Source organism: Bos indicus x Bos taurus, chromosome 24, assembly GCF_003369695.1.
Source record: "Bos indicus x Bos taurus breed Angus x Brahman F1 hybrid chromosome 24, Bos_hybrid_MaternalHap_v2.0, whole genome shotgun sequence".
NCBI classification, from domain to species: Eukaryota; Metazoa; Chordata; class Mammalia; order Artiodactyla; family Bovidae; genus Bos; species Bos indicus x Bos taurus.
This window is the reverse complement of record NC_040099.1, coordinates 42,871,188-42,885,703: the sequence shown is the minus strand read 5'-3', so window position 1 is coordinate 42,885,703 and position 14,516 is coordinate 42,871,188. Positions and strand designations below refer to the sequence as shown.

General features: G+C 50.8%; 2 protein-coding genes across 4 annotated transcripts in view; both read right to left on the bottom strand.

Moving 5' to 3' along the window:
* Window position 1: 1 nt before the first annotated feature.
* Window positions 2–14,516, bottom strand: part of GNAL (G protein subunit alpha L) — a 71,073-nt gene continuing 56,558 nt past the window's right edge. For 2 of the 3 annotated variants that reach the window (XM_027526284.1, XM_027526282.1), the window contains 7 exons: window positions 6,443–6,497; window positions 5,592–5,665; window positions 5,119–5,177; window positions 4,740–4,860; window positions 3,655–3,785; window positions 2,420–2,487; window positions 2–2,020 (listed from right to left, as the gene is read on the bottom strand). In XM_027526284.1, coding sequence (XP_027382085.1) covers window positions 1,874–2,020; window positions 2,420–2,487; window positions 3,655–3,785; window positions 4,740–4,860; window positions 5,119–5,177; window positions 5,592–5,665; window positions 6,443–6,497 — 655 coding nt within the window. In that variant the 3' untranslated portion in view covers window positions 2–1,873. Of the gene's footprint in view, window positions 2,021–2,419; window positions 2,488–3,654; window positions 3,786–4,739; window positions 4,861–5,118; window positions 5,178–5,591; window positions 5,666–6,442; window positions 6,498–8,020; window positions 8,174–14,516 lie in introns of those variants that run through there. The other variant, XM_027526283.1, reaches the window with a different exon arrangement.
* On the bottom strand, window positions 11,072–14,321 carry CHMP1B (charged multivesicular body protein 1B). The gene has a single exon (XM_027526285.1). It carries the CDS (start codon window positions 14,190–14,192, stop codon window positions 13,593–13,595), a length of 600 nt encoding a protein of 199 aa, XP_027382086.1. The 5' UTR covers window positions 14,193–14,321; the 3' UTR covers window positions 11,072–13,592.

The window sequence follows — 14,516 nt, the reverse complement described above, 5'->3', positions numbered from 1 at the left end:
ATATTGTTCTCACAGACTTCTTTATTTCTGTGCTAAATTAATGGAATCAGATTTTTAGATGAGTGTAATTTCCTCTCCAAGCTGTTAAATCTGAATTGAATGCCTGTCAGTAGAAAGTCGAAAAAATGGACCAGGAAGAGGCTTTTGGTATTTAAAATAAATATGCCGTGGTAATTTTAAGCCTCATATAATCTGTGTGTGTGTGTGTTTTAGAGAATCTAGCTCTTCAATCAGACTTATCTAAATAGGAAGTTTAGTTACAGGGGAATTGTTGAATTATAATTCATATAAAAATACAGTTTTATTCTTTTGGGTATATATTGGGGCTGTAGCTCTTAAGATTCTCTTCATGTTGTACTGTGAAAATGCAATGGAAACTGAAGATTGTTTCCCCTTTGTAAGTCTCTGTTCATCTGAGTTTAATGGAACGATCAAGGATGGCAGGAGCCCAAATTCAGTGATAATGATTCAAAATATGTGATGGTGCACTGTATGTAAAGCTGTCATCCTTTATTTCATGGAAAACTAGCGTGTAAATGTGGATGAGTTTACAAAAGATAGTAAGATGCTGCTTTAGAGAGTAAACTTTAAAACATTAAAGACCATAAAGACGAAATGGAAGTTAATGTCGGCATCCATGTTGTTAGGATATGACCTCAGACAGTTTAACAGGTTATCCTTGACCTGAGAGCACCAGCCTCAGGGTGGTGGACAGATGAGGCTGGCTTTTGAGGTCTTGTGCTCGATGGCGCTCACAAGGCTGCATTTGCTGATCTTTCAGGGTTGAGGAACAGCTGTATTCGTGTTTCAAATAAAGGTTTTGTTGTGTTTCTTCTTCAAAAGGCAAATCAAAGTCTGTCCTTTGACTCCCCCCAGGCCAGACACAGCCTGAAACCCTTGTATTTTCCTTGCTATTTATGATGGGACCTGTGCTCAAGGAAGTAGTTCAGAAACTTTGACTAAGGGAACAGGTGGCCTTGAAAAAGTCTTTAAATAGCCAGATAATGGAGAAACATGTTTTTTGGATAGAAACATGTCCCTGGTTCCCTGAAAGAGGCTTGTGGGCATGGCATTCTGTGAGAGGTGGAGGATTACTGTGTGTCACTTACAAATATTTATATAAACGTATATACACATATCTATTGATCAATGAGTATTATAAAGAGTACCAGCCTAATAAACCCCTAAACTCTACATACACCATTTGTTCTCTTCCTCAAAGCAAGTGCAGTGATGAGGATGACTGTTCAGCACAACAGAAACGCGTTTCTTTACAGGGACAGCCACAGTCAAGGCACAAAGATCTATAGGGATTTTCCTTGAGTAGTTAGTTATCAAAATAATATTACATCTTGTGGTCTGTACAGTGTAATAAACCAGCAATAAAACAGCAACAGGAAGAACCTATTAAAGGAGGCTCTGCCACAGCAGTGGAGTCTGGGGGACCACAGTGGATGGGACTCATGTGAACTGGAGGAACGTGGCCCCAGTGAGTGGGGGCTTTCTGCTGACACGTGGAAGGTCAAGGGGCTCCAGCAACAATGCTGAAGTTGGCCTCCCCTGGGGACGGAACTGAACCCCACTGCGGCTCAGGGTCTCCCCTGAGTCGGGGGCCCATCCGGTCAGAAAGGCAATCCTCAGTCAGGCCTGAGCTAGTGTGTCTCCCCATCTTCCAACTTCTCCACGAGTCAGGGGCCCCTACCCCTACACAGACCAGGGTTTGGGGAGGAGTGAGGGGACAGAGGTGGCTGGGGGCCCGGTGGTAATGAGAGCCCCGCAGACAGCCCCAGGGCGGATGAACAGGACTCCTTGAGTTGTGCCTGGCGAGCCTGGGATGGGCGGGGCGGGGGCGGGGCAGCGGGGGGCGGGGGGCTCACAGGAGCTCGTACTGCTTGAGGTGCATCCGCTGGATGATGTCCCTGCAGTCGTTGAAGACGCGGCGGATGTTCTCCGTGTCCACGGCGCACGTGAAGTGAGGGTAGCAGTAGTGCTTGCCGTCGCCGGTGGCCGTGCTGATGCGCTGTGAGGACACGGCCGTCAGCTCCGGGGTGGGGGGCGGGGATAGGGGGTGTCTGCCAGGGTTGAGCCCCCCAGAACCCACTTTCTATGCAAATTTGAAATCAGCTCAGAATACAAAGTTTCTTTTCAAAATGAGGACATTTAAACCTGAGTGGGTCTGTTTCTCTGTGACCCCTGAGCCGAGGGGGAGTAAACGCCCCCCTGCCCCGTCCCTTTGGGAAAAGGCGACACGCGGATGGGTAGCTGTCTCGGGGTCGCCCCGGGGCCTGCGCCCTGACCGGCGCTGCTGACAAGCTGTGTGACCCCAGGTCGTAAGTCAACCTCTCGGAGCCGTAGGAGGTTGAGCGCAGAGCCGCGCGGGCCGAGGTGGTGGGAAGGCAGAGGGCGGGGAAGTGCTCACCAGGAACAGGTCCCGGATGAAGAATTTCGCCCTCGTGACTTTGGGGTCTTCTCCTGCATCCGGCGTCGCTGTAGGAGATGAAAGGAGTTTTTATTTAAGAGCCATGAAACGAATACAGCTCGACGGAGGGCGTAAGAGGCGGAGGGCCTTCGGCCATGCAGCCGAAATCTTCCTTCCTCCTCCCAGGTAATTTTGATTTTAGCAGTGGTTGGCGTCTGCTGCTGGGAGACGACGTCCACTCACATCAGATGAAATGTCTCACTGACGGGGAGCCCCGCCCCCCGACCGCTTGCACGCCCGGGTCATCCTTAGGCCTCATGCTGAGACCTTCCCATGAAACATGCTGACCAGACAGGGTGAGGGGAGCAGGAGGCTGGTTCCCCGGATAGGTCAGAGTAGGCCCTGCCTGTGAGGTGGACGGCGACGCCACCACACGGCAGGCAGCGTGGGGCCTTGGTGCAGCCTGTGGGCAGCTGCTCCCGGGCCTAGGGAGCCCCCGCCAGGCTGGCTGAAGTTGGTGCAGAGACCTAGACAGGTTTCTTCCCTTCTAACTGAAGTCTCTGGGAAAGCCCCCTTCATTCTGCTTCATCCCATTTGGGACTAAACCATGAGGAGTGGGGTTATTGTGCTCTAAGCAAACCCCTCCTTGCAGACTCTGGGGGCGGGATGGGGGGTGGCCTAGGAAACTCAAAACCCAGAAGCAGCCCCTGAAAGGGAGCGCGAATCCTCCAAGGTTTGCCGGGTGGGACCTTCTAGGCTGCAGCACTGACGGCCTCCTGGGACGGTTGGTTGCCTGATGAAGTCACCATGCTGTGGCCAGAGTCATCGCTGGGAACAGAGGCCTCAACATGGTGCCGGCAGCGGGTGGCTCAGGACAGAGGCCTGGCTAGGGCCGCTCAGACAGTGGCTCCCTCTCAGTCTGTGCGGGTCAGTGGGCAGGTCCACGCAGACCGACCCACACAAGCCCGGGAGGCAGAGAGTCTCCGTCAACCCTCACCCATAACAAGCTGCCTTCCCTCCGCCTGCCCAGTGTGGACCAAGTCAGACTGAAATTTTCACACAGGGACCCTACGGACACTTGAATGCTCTAGTAGCTTAGAGGGGGCAGGGGTCAAGAAGACTGATTAAATTAACTGAATTTCCCAGATTCATCAGAATTGGGAATTATAGTCACAGTGCTATTGAAAGAGCAATTCTTTCCCATAATTCCGAGATAACTTGTTTCATAATCTTACCGTCTTCAGGAACAGTATAATTTGCGTACTCTGGGAAATAGTCTTCAATTTTTGATTTCCCCGCTAGCACTTTTTCTGCCAGCATATCCTGTTTGTTCAGAAACAAGATGATGGAAATGGTGCGCAACCACCTGGAAGGAGAAGCAAGCACACAGATGCAGGTCCTCGGCAGGAGCAGGGTGAGGCAACCTGCCGCCCTCTGGACGCTGTGAGGGGCTTGGATTTCTTGACAGCCTGGCACCTCGGCCCCCACTCCATCTGGACGCTTGACACTCGCATGAGGATAAACTATCCACCAGGATAACTCTGCTCCACCAGGCTGTACGTTTACTGGCACCAAAACTAAACTTCATGTAGGGAATAAGTGTACTTGGATTTGTGGTGTAATTTACTAGTAAAGGGTTAGAAAAGCAGGAGAAGTTAAAGCTTCAACAACAGAACAGAGAAGTGGGCATCTGGGGCTACTGGTCGAGGAGCTGGCATGTGGGGGGTCTGAGTGGGGACCCATCACTTGGCTGACAAGCTGAGGGAGGGGCTCAGGGGTCATCTGATCATCAGTGGATGCTTCGAATGGTTGCTTTCTGAATGTTAAAACCCAAACAAAGCCAATTTTGAACCAGAAGGCAATGGCACCCCACTCCAGTACTCTTGCCTGGAAAATCCCATGGATGGAGGAGCCTGGTGGGCTGAAGTCCATGGGGCTGCTAAGAGTCAGACACAACTGAGCGACTTCACTTTGACTTTTCACTTTCATGCATTGGAGAAGGCAATGGCAACCCACTCCAGTGTTCTTGCCTGGAGAATCCCAGGGATGGGGGAGCCTGGTGGGACACGACTAAAGCAACTTGGACACGACTAAAGTGACTTAGCAGTAGCAACAGCAACGTAGAGATACGGATTTTCCTGACTGAGTCCTGTCAGTTCCAGCCCCATTGAAAGTCTCCATATTAGATGGGCTGGAAGGGACGCTGCTTATGGTTTGAGAAGATTTATCATGAGGAAAGATTCCCTTGGAAAACAAAGATGGCAGTGCTGAGCGGTATTAGCTCTAAACCCAGGGTGAGGGTGAGTTCACCACCTCTCACCTGTTGTTCCAGATGCTCTCGAAAAGGTCCAGTGACTCCCGCAGGCGGTTGGTGTTGTTGTCTTCCCGGATGACCATGTTGTAGCTGCTGCAAGCGGCCACATAGATGATAGCAGTGACGTCTGGGTGGGGAAGAGGGGCACCTGGGTGACTCACAGCAGTGATGCTCCATGTCTCCAGGGAGAGCTCCCTCGGTGACGGCACTGGTGACCCCGATCCCCAAAGCAGCAGGGACAGTGTGACCCAGGATGCCGGACTCCCACGTCCAGGGGACGCTTGGTCAAGGCGCTTGATGATGAGCTAGTGGGAAGCAGCTAAGACACGGCAGTGGGAGTGGAGGTGGGTTCATTCCTATTTTCTTGAGAGAGCAGAGAACTCACCATTGAAGCACTGGATCCATTTTCTTCTCTCATCCCTCTGGCCGCCGACATCAAACATGCTGGGGTAGAATGGGGTGGGGGGGTTAACCAGGGGTGGTGGATGCTCCTCCTTTGCTGCTCCCTCAGCCGAAGGCTCTCCTTGCATGGTGACGTTGTGGACTGGACCCATGGGGCCTCCCTAGTCTGGCCCAGCTGGGTGTCCACACCCAGTGTTTCTCTCTCTGGGCCCTTGCCCTGCGGTCGGTCAGTGGCTCTCGGCTCTTGTCCCCCCAGGGCAGCCCCCTGCCTGCGTCCTCCTCCTCTGCACCTGCCCAGGCTGCCAGGCTGGCTCACCCTCTCAGCCATGTGGAGCTCAGGTACCTTCCTCCCTGCACTGACCACCTGCACTCCAGGGTGTGCACGGGGGTGTGGCAGTGCCTGCCCGCCCAGGATCACCCACCGCCCAGGCCCAGGGGTCCTGCCCACACACTTACTGGAAGTTGACTTTGTCCACTTGGAATCTGGTCTCGAAAATCCCTGAGGTCAGAACTCTGCACCTGAGGAGGTCCTGGGGGCAGAGAGAGGGGAGCAGACCCAGTGACCCTGTCCTTAGGGGTCATCCTGGGGCAGAGAGGGAAGCAGACCCAGAGACCCCGTCCTTAGGAGGTGGCCCCGGGGCAGCCACAAGCCGTGAGGTTCTCTCCATCAGAAAAGAAAAGGAAATTAAACACTTGACAAACATTCTCGGTCTCACTCCCCAGAGAAAATCACAGTTATGTATTGGTCTGGTTTACAGTCTTGATGGCTCAGCTTTCTCTTAGGAATTTCTTCTAATCTCTCCTGAGCGTCCTCTACTGACACGGGTCCCTGACAGCTGCCTGGGGTCTGGGAAGCTGAGCCCGTCATGCCGGCTCTTGCTCTGGGTCAGATTCCCGTGGGTGCTGGCTGGTTTCAGACTGTCTTCTCCTGTATTTCTAGTCGCTAACATAAAAGACGGTGTATTCCCAAGGGGATGAGAAAGCCTTACAGTTTCACAATCTGACACCTCTGCAGGCCAGTCAGGTTTCAGTGTTTCTTTGCTGGTGACTAAATCCATTAGGATGTCAATCAGCCACTGCAGATTCCAGAATTGGGGGGACAGTGGCCCCTCCGAACTGATGAGGAGTCTGAAGACAGAATCCAGGGGTGGGCTCAAGGCCCAGGTAATAGCTACTGAGTCAGCCTCACAGACGGATGGATGCTGGGGTGGGTGAGGAGCCCAGACCTCTGGGAGGTGGGAGGCAGGGAGCAGAAACCCTCCAGTATCCCCAGGTTCGGGCTGTGGTCATGGCCCGACCCCACCTACCTGGTCGGTGGGTGTGTAGTCCACCAGGCTGACACTGTCGATTCTCTCCAGGAAGCTAGAAAAAAAGCAAGACATGCTGGGAACACCTCCAGGCTGGGAGGTAGGTGCCCATGTTTGGGGGGGCCCCCTCGAGCCCAGGGGGACCAGGCAGCCATGGACCAGCAGGTTCATGCTTTATTCAACACATGTCTCCCCAGCAGGTCAGTGTCCTCACGGTGCTGATGGGGTGCCAGACCCGTCCCTCCCTCCCCTCTTCCCTTGTGCAAGGCTGGGGTCCTTGCAAGGTTGAGCTGGTGGATGGCTGCTGTGTAGGCACACAGCAGGCCAGACCGTCCCAGTAAGACCGGGGTTCAGAGGGAGTCGTGTGTGCACAGGCTGAGCCTGTGTGGGGGGTCAGTCTGGTCCCCAAGGTCCGATGCTTCACTGGTGGAGGGGTGGAGAGAGGGCAGGACACGGCATGTGTGGGTCCTCCCACCCCCCACCCCCGTTCACGTCCACCTTCACGCCCACCCAGCCTTCTCTTCCTACATAGCACTTACTACCACCTGACAAATTCTATACATATTTGTCTATTATCTGTCTCTCCCTCTGAATTCAGGACCCACCATTCTGTCCCGTTGGATGGGTTTCCCCAGCACCTGGCTTGACACCCTGCGTGTCTGTGGGATGAGGCGAGCAGGTGCTCCAAGGCCCAACCTGGACCTGGGAGGACACGGGGGAACCTAGGGGATACAGGGGGACCCCGGAGGACACAGAGCTGGTAACCAGTGAGCACGGGACCACGTTCCAGGTGGGAGGAGCAGAGTGTGTGAGGACCAGGAGGGGACTTGCCCGACATTTCTCCTGGACGGCTCAAGTCCACTGCTCTGATCTCGAGTAAAGCTATGGAGGCTTCCCCTCAGCCTGTGTGCTCAGGAGCTTCTGCACAGCGATGGGTGGGCGCCTCCCCATGGTCACAGCAGCCTCCCTGGCCAGCACTGCAGGCCCTGGAGCTGCTTTCTGGAGGAGGGTCTAGAAGGGGACGCCTGATAGCTCAGCCTGGTGTGAAAACCACAGTGGGGTTTGGCCCAGTCCTCGCTGGCTTTGTGTCTGGTACATCAGAAGGCCCTCAAGGTCCACCCCGAACACCTCATGGGGAAGGAACAGGGCAAGAGCCTCAAGTCTGTGATGGAGGGGGAGAGGTATCTGCACAATGGTGGTGGGGCTCCGGACCCTGGGGGCTCTGGCGGGTGGAGGATGAGCTGCCTCCCTTCCCACTGCAGGGCTGTGATAACTTGAGGCGGTCCTCCTCTTAGCAGGGAAATCTAACATGAACATGTGACAGATGCTGATCCTCTCTGAAAGGGCTGGAAGGAACTGAAAATCAGACCAGGCAGGAAGTCCTTCAGCTCAGAGTTTAGGGGGCACCGCTTTCACACTGGATGCAGACAGAGAGGAGGGGATGAGTGAGTCTATTAGATGGCCGTGACTGGTACAAGTAGAAACAATGAAATGTGGTCAACAAAAAAGACATCAAGCATTCCTGAAAGATCAGAGACCACCATCCCAAGGAGGACGCTGTAGGAGTACCCTCCTCACCCAGACAAAGGAAAGCTGTCCCTCGTGTCCCCACCTCTGAGCCGGGGAGGGGTGTTAGGGTTCTTCCACGCATTCGGGCTAAGACGCTTCAGTCGTATCTGACTCTCTGCAACCCCATGGACTGTAGCCCTCCAAGCCCCTCTGTCTGTGGGATTCTTCAGGCAAGAATACTGGAGTGGGTTGCCGTGTCCTTCTCCAGAAGATCTTGCGAACCCAGGGATTGAACCTGCAACTCACGTCTCCTGCATCGGCCGGTGGGCTCTTTACCACTTCCACTTGGTACTTAACCACCTAGGATCTGACAGGCATCAGTGAACATTTCCCAGGCATCTTCTGAACTGTCACTGATGCAGGATAGTCCTCTGAGTTCACATTTGTGCCACCAAAGCTGCAAATCCCCCCAGATGGCTGAGAGCCTAAGGAGTAAAAACTACAGCAGTCAGTTTCTGCAGGCTTTTCGCCTTAATCTTTGGTTCAACTGGTGTATTACCCACATGGTATAGAAGGACTTCTTAAAATTGGGACTCCTAAAATAATATATAGGACAGGAATTTTAAAGGAACTTTCCAAATTATGCAGTTTTGTGTGACTAAATTTTTTTATGGTTTTTAAAAAAGATTTATTTCTGGCTGCACTGGGTCTTCATTGTTGCGTGCTGGCATTCTCTAGCTGGGGAGAGCAGGGGCTCCGGTTGTGGCACACAGGCTCTAGGTACACGGCATTGGTAGTTTTGGCTCATGGGCTCAGTAGTTGCAGCACTTAGTTGCTCCTTAGTATGTGGGATCTTCCTGTACCAGGAAATGAACCTATTTCCCCTGCATTGGCAGGTGGATTTTTAACCATTGGACCACCAGGGAAGCCCATGACTAAATTCTAAAGGGTTGACTCCCTAAACACACCACTGCCTGTGATGAGGAAAAATTCACAAGATCTAAGGGTCCCACTTGTAGACGCTTCACTCCCACTAGACACAGAGCTGCAAGACAATAACAAGTTACCATTGTACAGTCACTCCCATCACAGTCACTTTAAGAAAAACCGTTAAAGAGCAATTTACTGTGCTTTAACTGCTTCCTACTACAGCTGAGGATAGTTGTGTTTGCAGAGTGTTTTTACTCTGGCCACTGGGATCACCTTCTGCTGGATCCTGGCACGAGACAGCCATTCACTGCTCTTTTCTCCTCTGTTGGCCACCCCACCCCAGTATCTCATAATCGCAGAGTTCTTCTGGCTGGGGGGTGGGGGGTGGATTGTAAAAACATGAAACTATTCTGTTAAATGTCTGAACAACTGGATCCAAGGAAAAGTACCAAAGATATTTAAATAAAATGTATTTAAAATGATTTGTTTTGTGAAGAATGTGGCAGGTCAGAGCTCGGACAAACTGAGTAAAGCCTTTTCTCGGTGTGTTATCAAAATTCACTTCAAGATGCTTATTTACTTGACGGAAAAACACTGGAGGAAAGTGTTACCAGAAATGACAGCAGCCTGCGGCAGGGCTGAGACCCAGGCCACATAAAGTGGTCCTTGACCAGAGCTGGGGCTTAGGAGTTGCAGCCAAGTCACAGTTGGGGTGGACGAGTGACCCTTGTGCCCCCACCCAGGTTGTCCCTGCCCCTCACCTGCAGGGCACACCTGCTGACTCACATCCTGCTCCTCTTCAGGGAGTGAAGTTCACATTGAACCTGCCTCCACACCCTCTGTGATCCGCCCCAGTTCTTCCCTGTTCCCAGTGGTGTCAAACCTTCCACCCCAGTCAAAGCCACACGGGGATTTTCAGCTTTTCAGACCTTTATGTAATCCCCACTTTTTTTTTTTTCCCCTTGGCAGCCTCAGATTGAACCCAATCTCTTCTAAGAAGCCAATTCTAGAGAACAGAATCGACAGCCCAGAAACAAACTCACAACATACAGACAACTAATTTATGACAAGGGAGCAAAGAACGTACACTGGAGAAAGGATGGTCTCTTTTAAGAACTGGTGTTGGGGAAACTGGATGGCTCCACGGAAAATAATCAAATCAGACTGCTACCTCACACCCTACATAGAAATCAAACTCAAAACAGATTAAAGACTTGAATGTAAGACCTGAAACCACAGAATTCCCAGAAGAAAGCATAGGCCATGTTCTCCAACACTGGTCTCAGTAATTTATCTTTCTGGATGTCTCCTCAGGCAAGGGGAAGCAAAGCAAAAATAAACAAAAGGGATTACATCAACCTAAAAAGATTTTGCGCAACGAAGGAAACTACCAGCAAAACAAAAAGACGGCCTACCAGATGGGAGGAGGTGTCTGATAAGGGGTTAATAATCACAATATATAAAGAAGTCATAAAACTCAATAGCTAAAAACAATCCAATTAGAAAATGACGCTGTCACTGGGGAGCTCTGGGCGGGGTCGGGAGCAAGAGAACCCAGGGGAGGTCTGAGTTCAAATGGACCCTCAGCCAGGAGCCCACCGAGCTGGGCACCAATCCAACGCCCAGGGATGGTAACCCAGACATACCTGTCCTGCTCCACATGGAGCAGTTGGGGTGGACTAGTGACCCTTGCTAGTCCATCTGGCTGTAGGAAAACTAGTGACCCTTGCTAAGCATCTGGCTGTAGGAAAACGAACCTGGTAAACCAGGCAGGCTGGTCTCATTCCAACCAGTTGATTAAAAGAAGAAAAGACAAGAGGCCTGCTCATCAGTGTGTTATGTCCACGGGCTTGAAGCTTGTTGCCAGCAGCACCTGAAGTCCTGAGCTCTGGATTCTGGCTGTGGAAACACCTCCAAGAGGGTGTTGTAGCTGTTGCAGGTATCTTGCTCATGGTCAACAGGTTGAGGGGGGTCTGGCTGACCCCTAGACTATGTTCAGTGAGTGGGATGGTCGGACTGGCGCTTACTTTAGGGGGTGCTTTTCCAAATCAAACATGGCAGGGTGGGCATTCGACACCCCCACCTGAAGGGCACACCCACACTAAGACTCCTTTAGGGAGAAACAGCTTTAGTAAGAAGGGTCTCCAACAGCACACTTCTCATCTGAACTGAAATAAACTGAACAGCTCATAGAGTGAACTTAAAAGTTTATTCTAAATCCATTTGGAAACTGCATTTGAAGGCAGAAAAATACAAAGGAGAAATAAGAGGAGAAATTGTACTAGTGGTTGCACAGAAGAGGAACTATTTCCTTGTCTATGTTTGAGCTGGGCTCAGCCTAGGGCAGTTTCAATAAGGAGGAATCTGGTTGCCTTGAAGAAACCATTACAGTAAAGAAGTTAACGACCTGGGCTTCTAGAAATGGGCATGCAAATAGAAATTCAGGTGCTAAAACCGAGTCCAGAAAAATTCTATGCTTTCTGAACCAAATCAACCTCCAAATTATTTTTCCTTAAATAGCTTCGTAAACAGCATGTACACTCATGTGCAATAACATGCAGTTTAAAATGATTTATTTGACAAACTTCTGTGGTTCATATTCCAGCATTTCATCAACTGCAAAAGTGAGGAAATAATTCGTGGGCCTGATATGCTTTTGAAAATATGTATGTTTTATAAAAATGTACATTCATGTAGTTTGAAATGAACATATTTTAAGAAAGGCCAAGCATATATAAGCACTATTTAATCTCACAAAATATATTAATTTTGTTGGGAATATCTGCACTATAAAAGGGTCCTAAATGTACCAAAGGATCAACACCAAGCTACTTTTTGAGCTGTAATAATTTTTGCAGTCTGAGGAGGGTTAGGATGTGCTCACATACAGCTGCTTCTGTGCAACATGCAGATGGGAGGAGACACCTAAAGGTACAGGTTCTAGAGAGAGGATGTGGGGAGACGACTGGCAGGTGTTGCTCATAGAAGACTCTGGAACAACAGCCAGTCAGACGTAGTGACACTTAAATACGAGGGTCAGTTCTCATCTGCACACACCTCTGCATTTTTTCCCCTGCTTAAACACACACATTCATACAGGAGGACATGTTATAGTGGTGAACATTTGGTTCTCAACCTTCCGAAGAGCTTGGAAGAGTCCTCTGAATTATTTCCTGAAATACTGGAATTGTCTCATGGAGAAATCTTCCAGTGAAGGGAAGGGGGAGTTAAAAATATCCTTAACTATTTAACTTAGATTAATATGCCTGCTGAGGCAAAAGCAAGTCACTGCTCTCTTTGTTCAAGGATCAGAGAAAGTGGTGGCTACAGGCTCTACGTTTTCACTTTTACTTTGCACACCACCGTTCCAGAAAGACAGAAGCCAGCACAGCTGGGCTCTGGACTGAGAGGGTCGAGTCTGCACTTGTCCTTCCCACACTTCCAGACGCTGCACGAGAATGTCAGGGATTTGAAAGGCTAAACCAAATATCCCAGCTTGTATCAGTATTTCCAAGGTTTTAAAGAGTTGTCGCTTTAAGACAAGATAATAAATGCGAATAACTAGAACCTAAAATTTTATTTCTAGTTTTGATTAAAATCTAAACAAAACTCACTCCCACACACAGTCCCAGGGCTTCTCAAACCCATCAACAGTTCTTTGGCAACATTAGAGAAATGTGACTGTCATGCTAATTGGTATACTTTAAAACAAATCTAATCAAAGTCTAATGAATAGGAAAATAACCAGAAATGTGTGAGAGAAATTCACTTGGAAATAACCGTCACACATTAAGCCTTGTAAATCTTAAAACCATAAACAAATGATTTTCTCTTATGATATGTGGAGGTTACGTAGCATTTTCTTCGTTACAGAAAGGCAACTACCACAAGAAATTTATAGGCCATAAAAAGTAAAAGAGTATTACACGAGAAGGTACTAAAGTAATTTCAGTGTAAGCTATGAGAACAGATTAATAGTCAGATGTAGACTGCATTTGACAGCAACAAACTAAGGATACACAGAATGGCGCTGCCCATGAAATAAGTTGCTGAATGAACAGTAGAAAGCCCAGCAATAGACCTACGTAATCACCACCCCTCAACTCCAGATACTACACAAAAGTAAAAAGAAAACTGTCAATTTTGATAATTCGGGCAGAAAACTGAATACACGGGAACTAGAGTTAGATAGCAACCCACTCCAGTACTCTTGCCTGGAAAATCCCATGGATGGAGGAGCCTGGTAGGCTGCAGTCCATGGGGTCGCGAAGAGTCAGACATGACTGAGCGACTTCACTTTCACTTTTTACTTTCAGGCATTGGAGAAGGAAATGGCAACCCACTCCAGTGTTCTTGCCTGGAGAATCCCAGGGACAGGGGAGCCTGGTGGGCTGCCGTCTATGGGGTTGCACAGAGTCGGTCACGACTGAAGCGACTTTGCCGAGTTTTGACTAAATTTTTGAGAAAGATTCATATAAGTCAAATTAACTTGATACACTTAATCACAAGCCATACAGAACTTTCAAATCCAGTTAAAAGTTAAGAGAAGGCCTGGGAATTCTTCGTGTGTCTGGAGAGCACTGTAAACCCGAAGGGAGAAGCATCTTGAGTAAGAGCAGTTCAGCATTCTGGCCGATTCCGAGGTTCTAGTGTAAAGTATCCGTCTTCGGAAGGTCGCTTGCGGCTGGCTCGCCTCTGAGCGGTCCAGCGGTCACACCTGGTCCCGCAGGCGGGCCAACCTCTGGGACAGCTCGTCCTGCTCGGCCGAGGCTACGCTCGTCCCCACGGAGCCGGTCTGGCCCTGCGGCAGCTCCATGTTGAGGTCGAGGCCGGCCTCGTCTGCCATTTCCTGCAGCAGCATGTCCACCTGGCCCTGGGGAGTGGTCAGCGTCGTCGTGCTGCTCATCGTGTCCTCCATCTGCTGCGTCTGAACGTCCAGCGTCTCGAACTGGTGCTCGAACTTGTCCATCAGGGCGGAGATCTTCTCGAGGTTCATGGTCTTCAACGTCGCGTCCATCGACTTAACCACTCCGGCCATCGACTTGGTCACCTTGCCCATCGTCACGGCCGTCTGGACCCTGGCGGCCACCGCGTCCACCCGCGCGCTCATCCTCAAGAAATTCACTGCCTGGTTCTTCTGGCGAATCGCGTTCTCGGCGTGAATCCTCGCAACTTCCATATTGCCCTTCTGAATGGCCTTTTTAATCTTGGCCTTTTCGGCCTTTTCCTCCTTGTCGCATTTTTTAGCACTCCTGCCCAGTTCTTTGGCCGCGAACTTTAAGTTGAACAGGTGTTTCTCCATGTTGGACATGTTCGGACTGCTTCCGAGGGTCGGCGGCCACGGTCGAGGAGGAGGCCGGAGGAAGCAGAAAAACAGAGACCGTTCCCCGCCGCCGCTCCTTTGTTTTGGTCTCACTTCCTGTTTCTGCCGTCCTGGGCGCAGGCGGTGACGTCATCCCTCGACGCCAGGGCGGGGCCCGCGGCGTAGCGGGTGGGGCCAGGAGACGCACGGCGCGGCTCAAGGGACGCACGGCGCCAGGGGCGGGGTTTCCGGACACGGCCCGCTGAGACCAGGATACTTTCGAGCAGGATCCTCCAGTCTGAGGACTGGGGCCTCGCCGACTAGGGCACTCGC

What these genes read in the sequence shown, in the direction of transcription:
- CHMP1B (XM_027526285.1), bottom strand. Translation starts at nt 14,192, where the DNA reads ATGTCCAACATGGAGAAACACCTGTTCAACTTAAAGTTCGCGGCCAAA.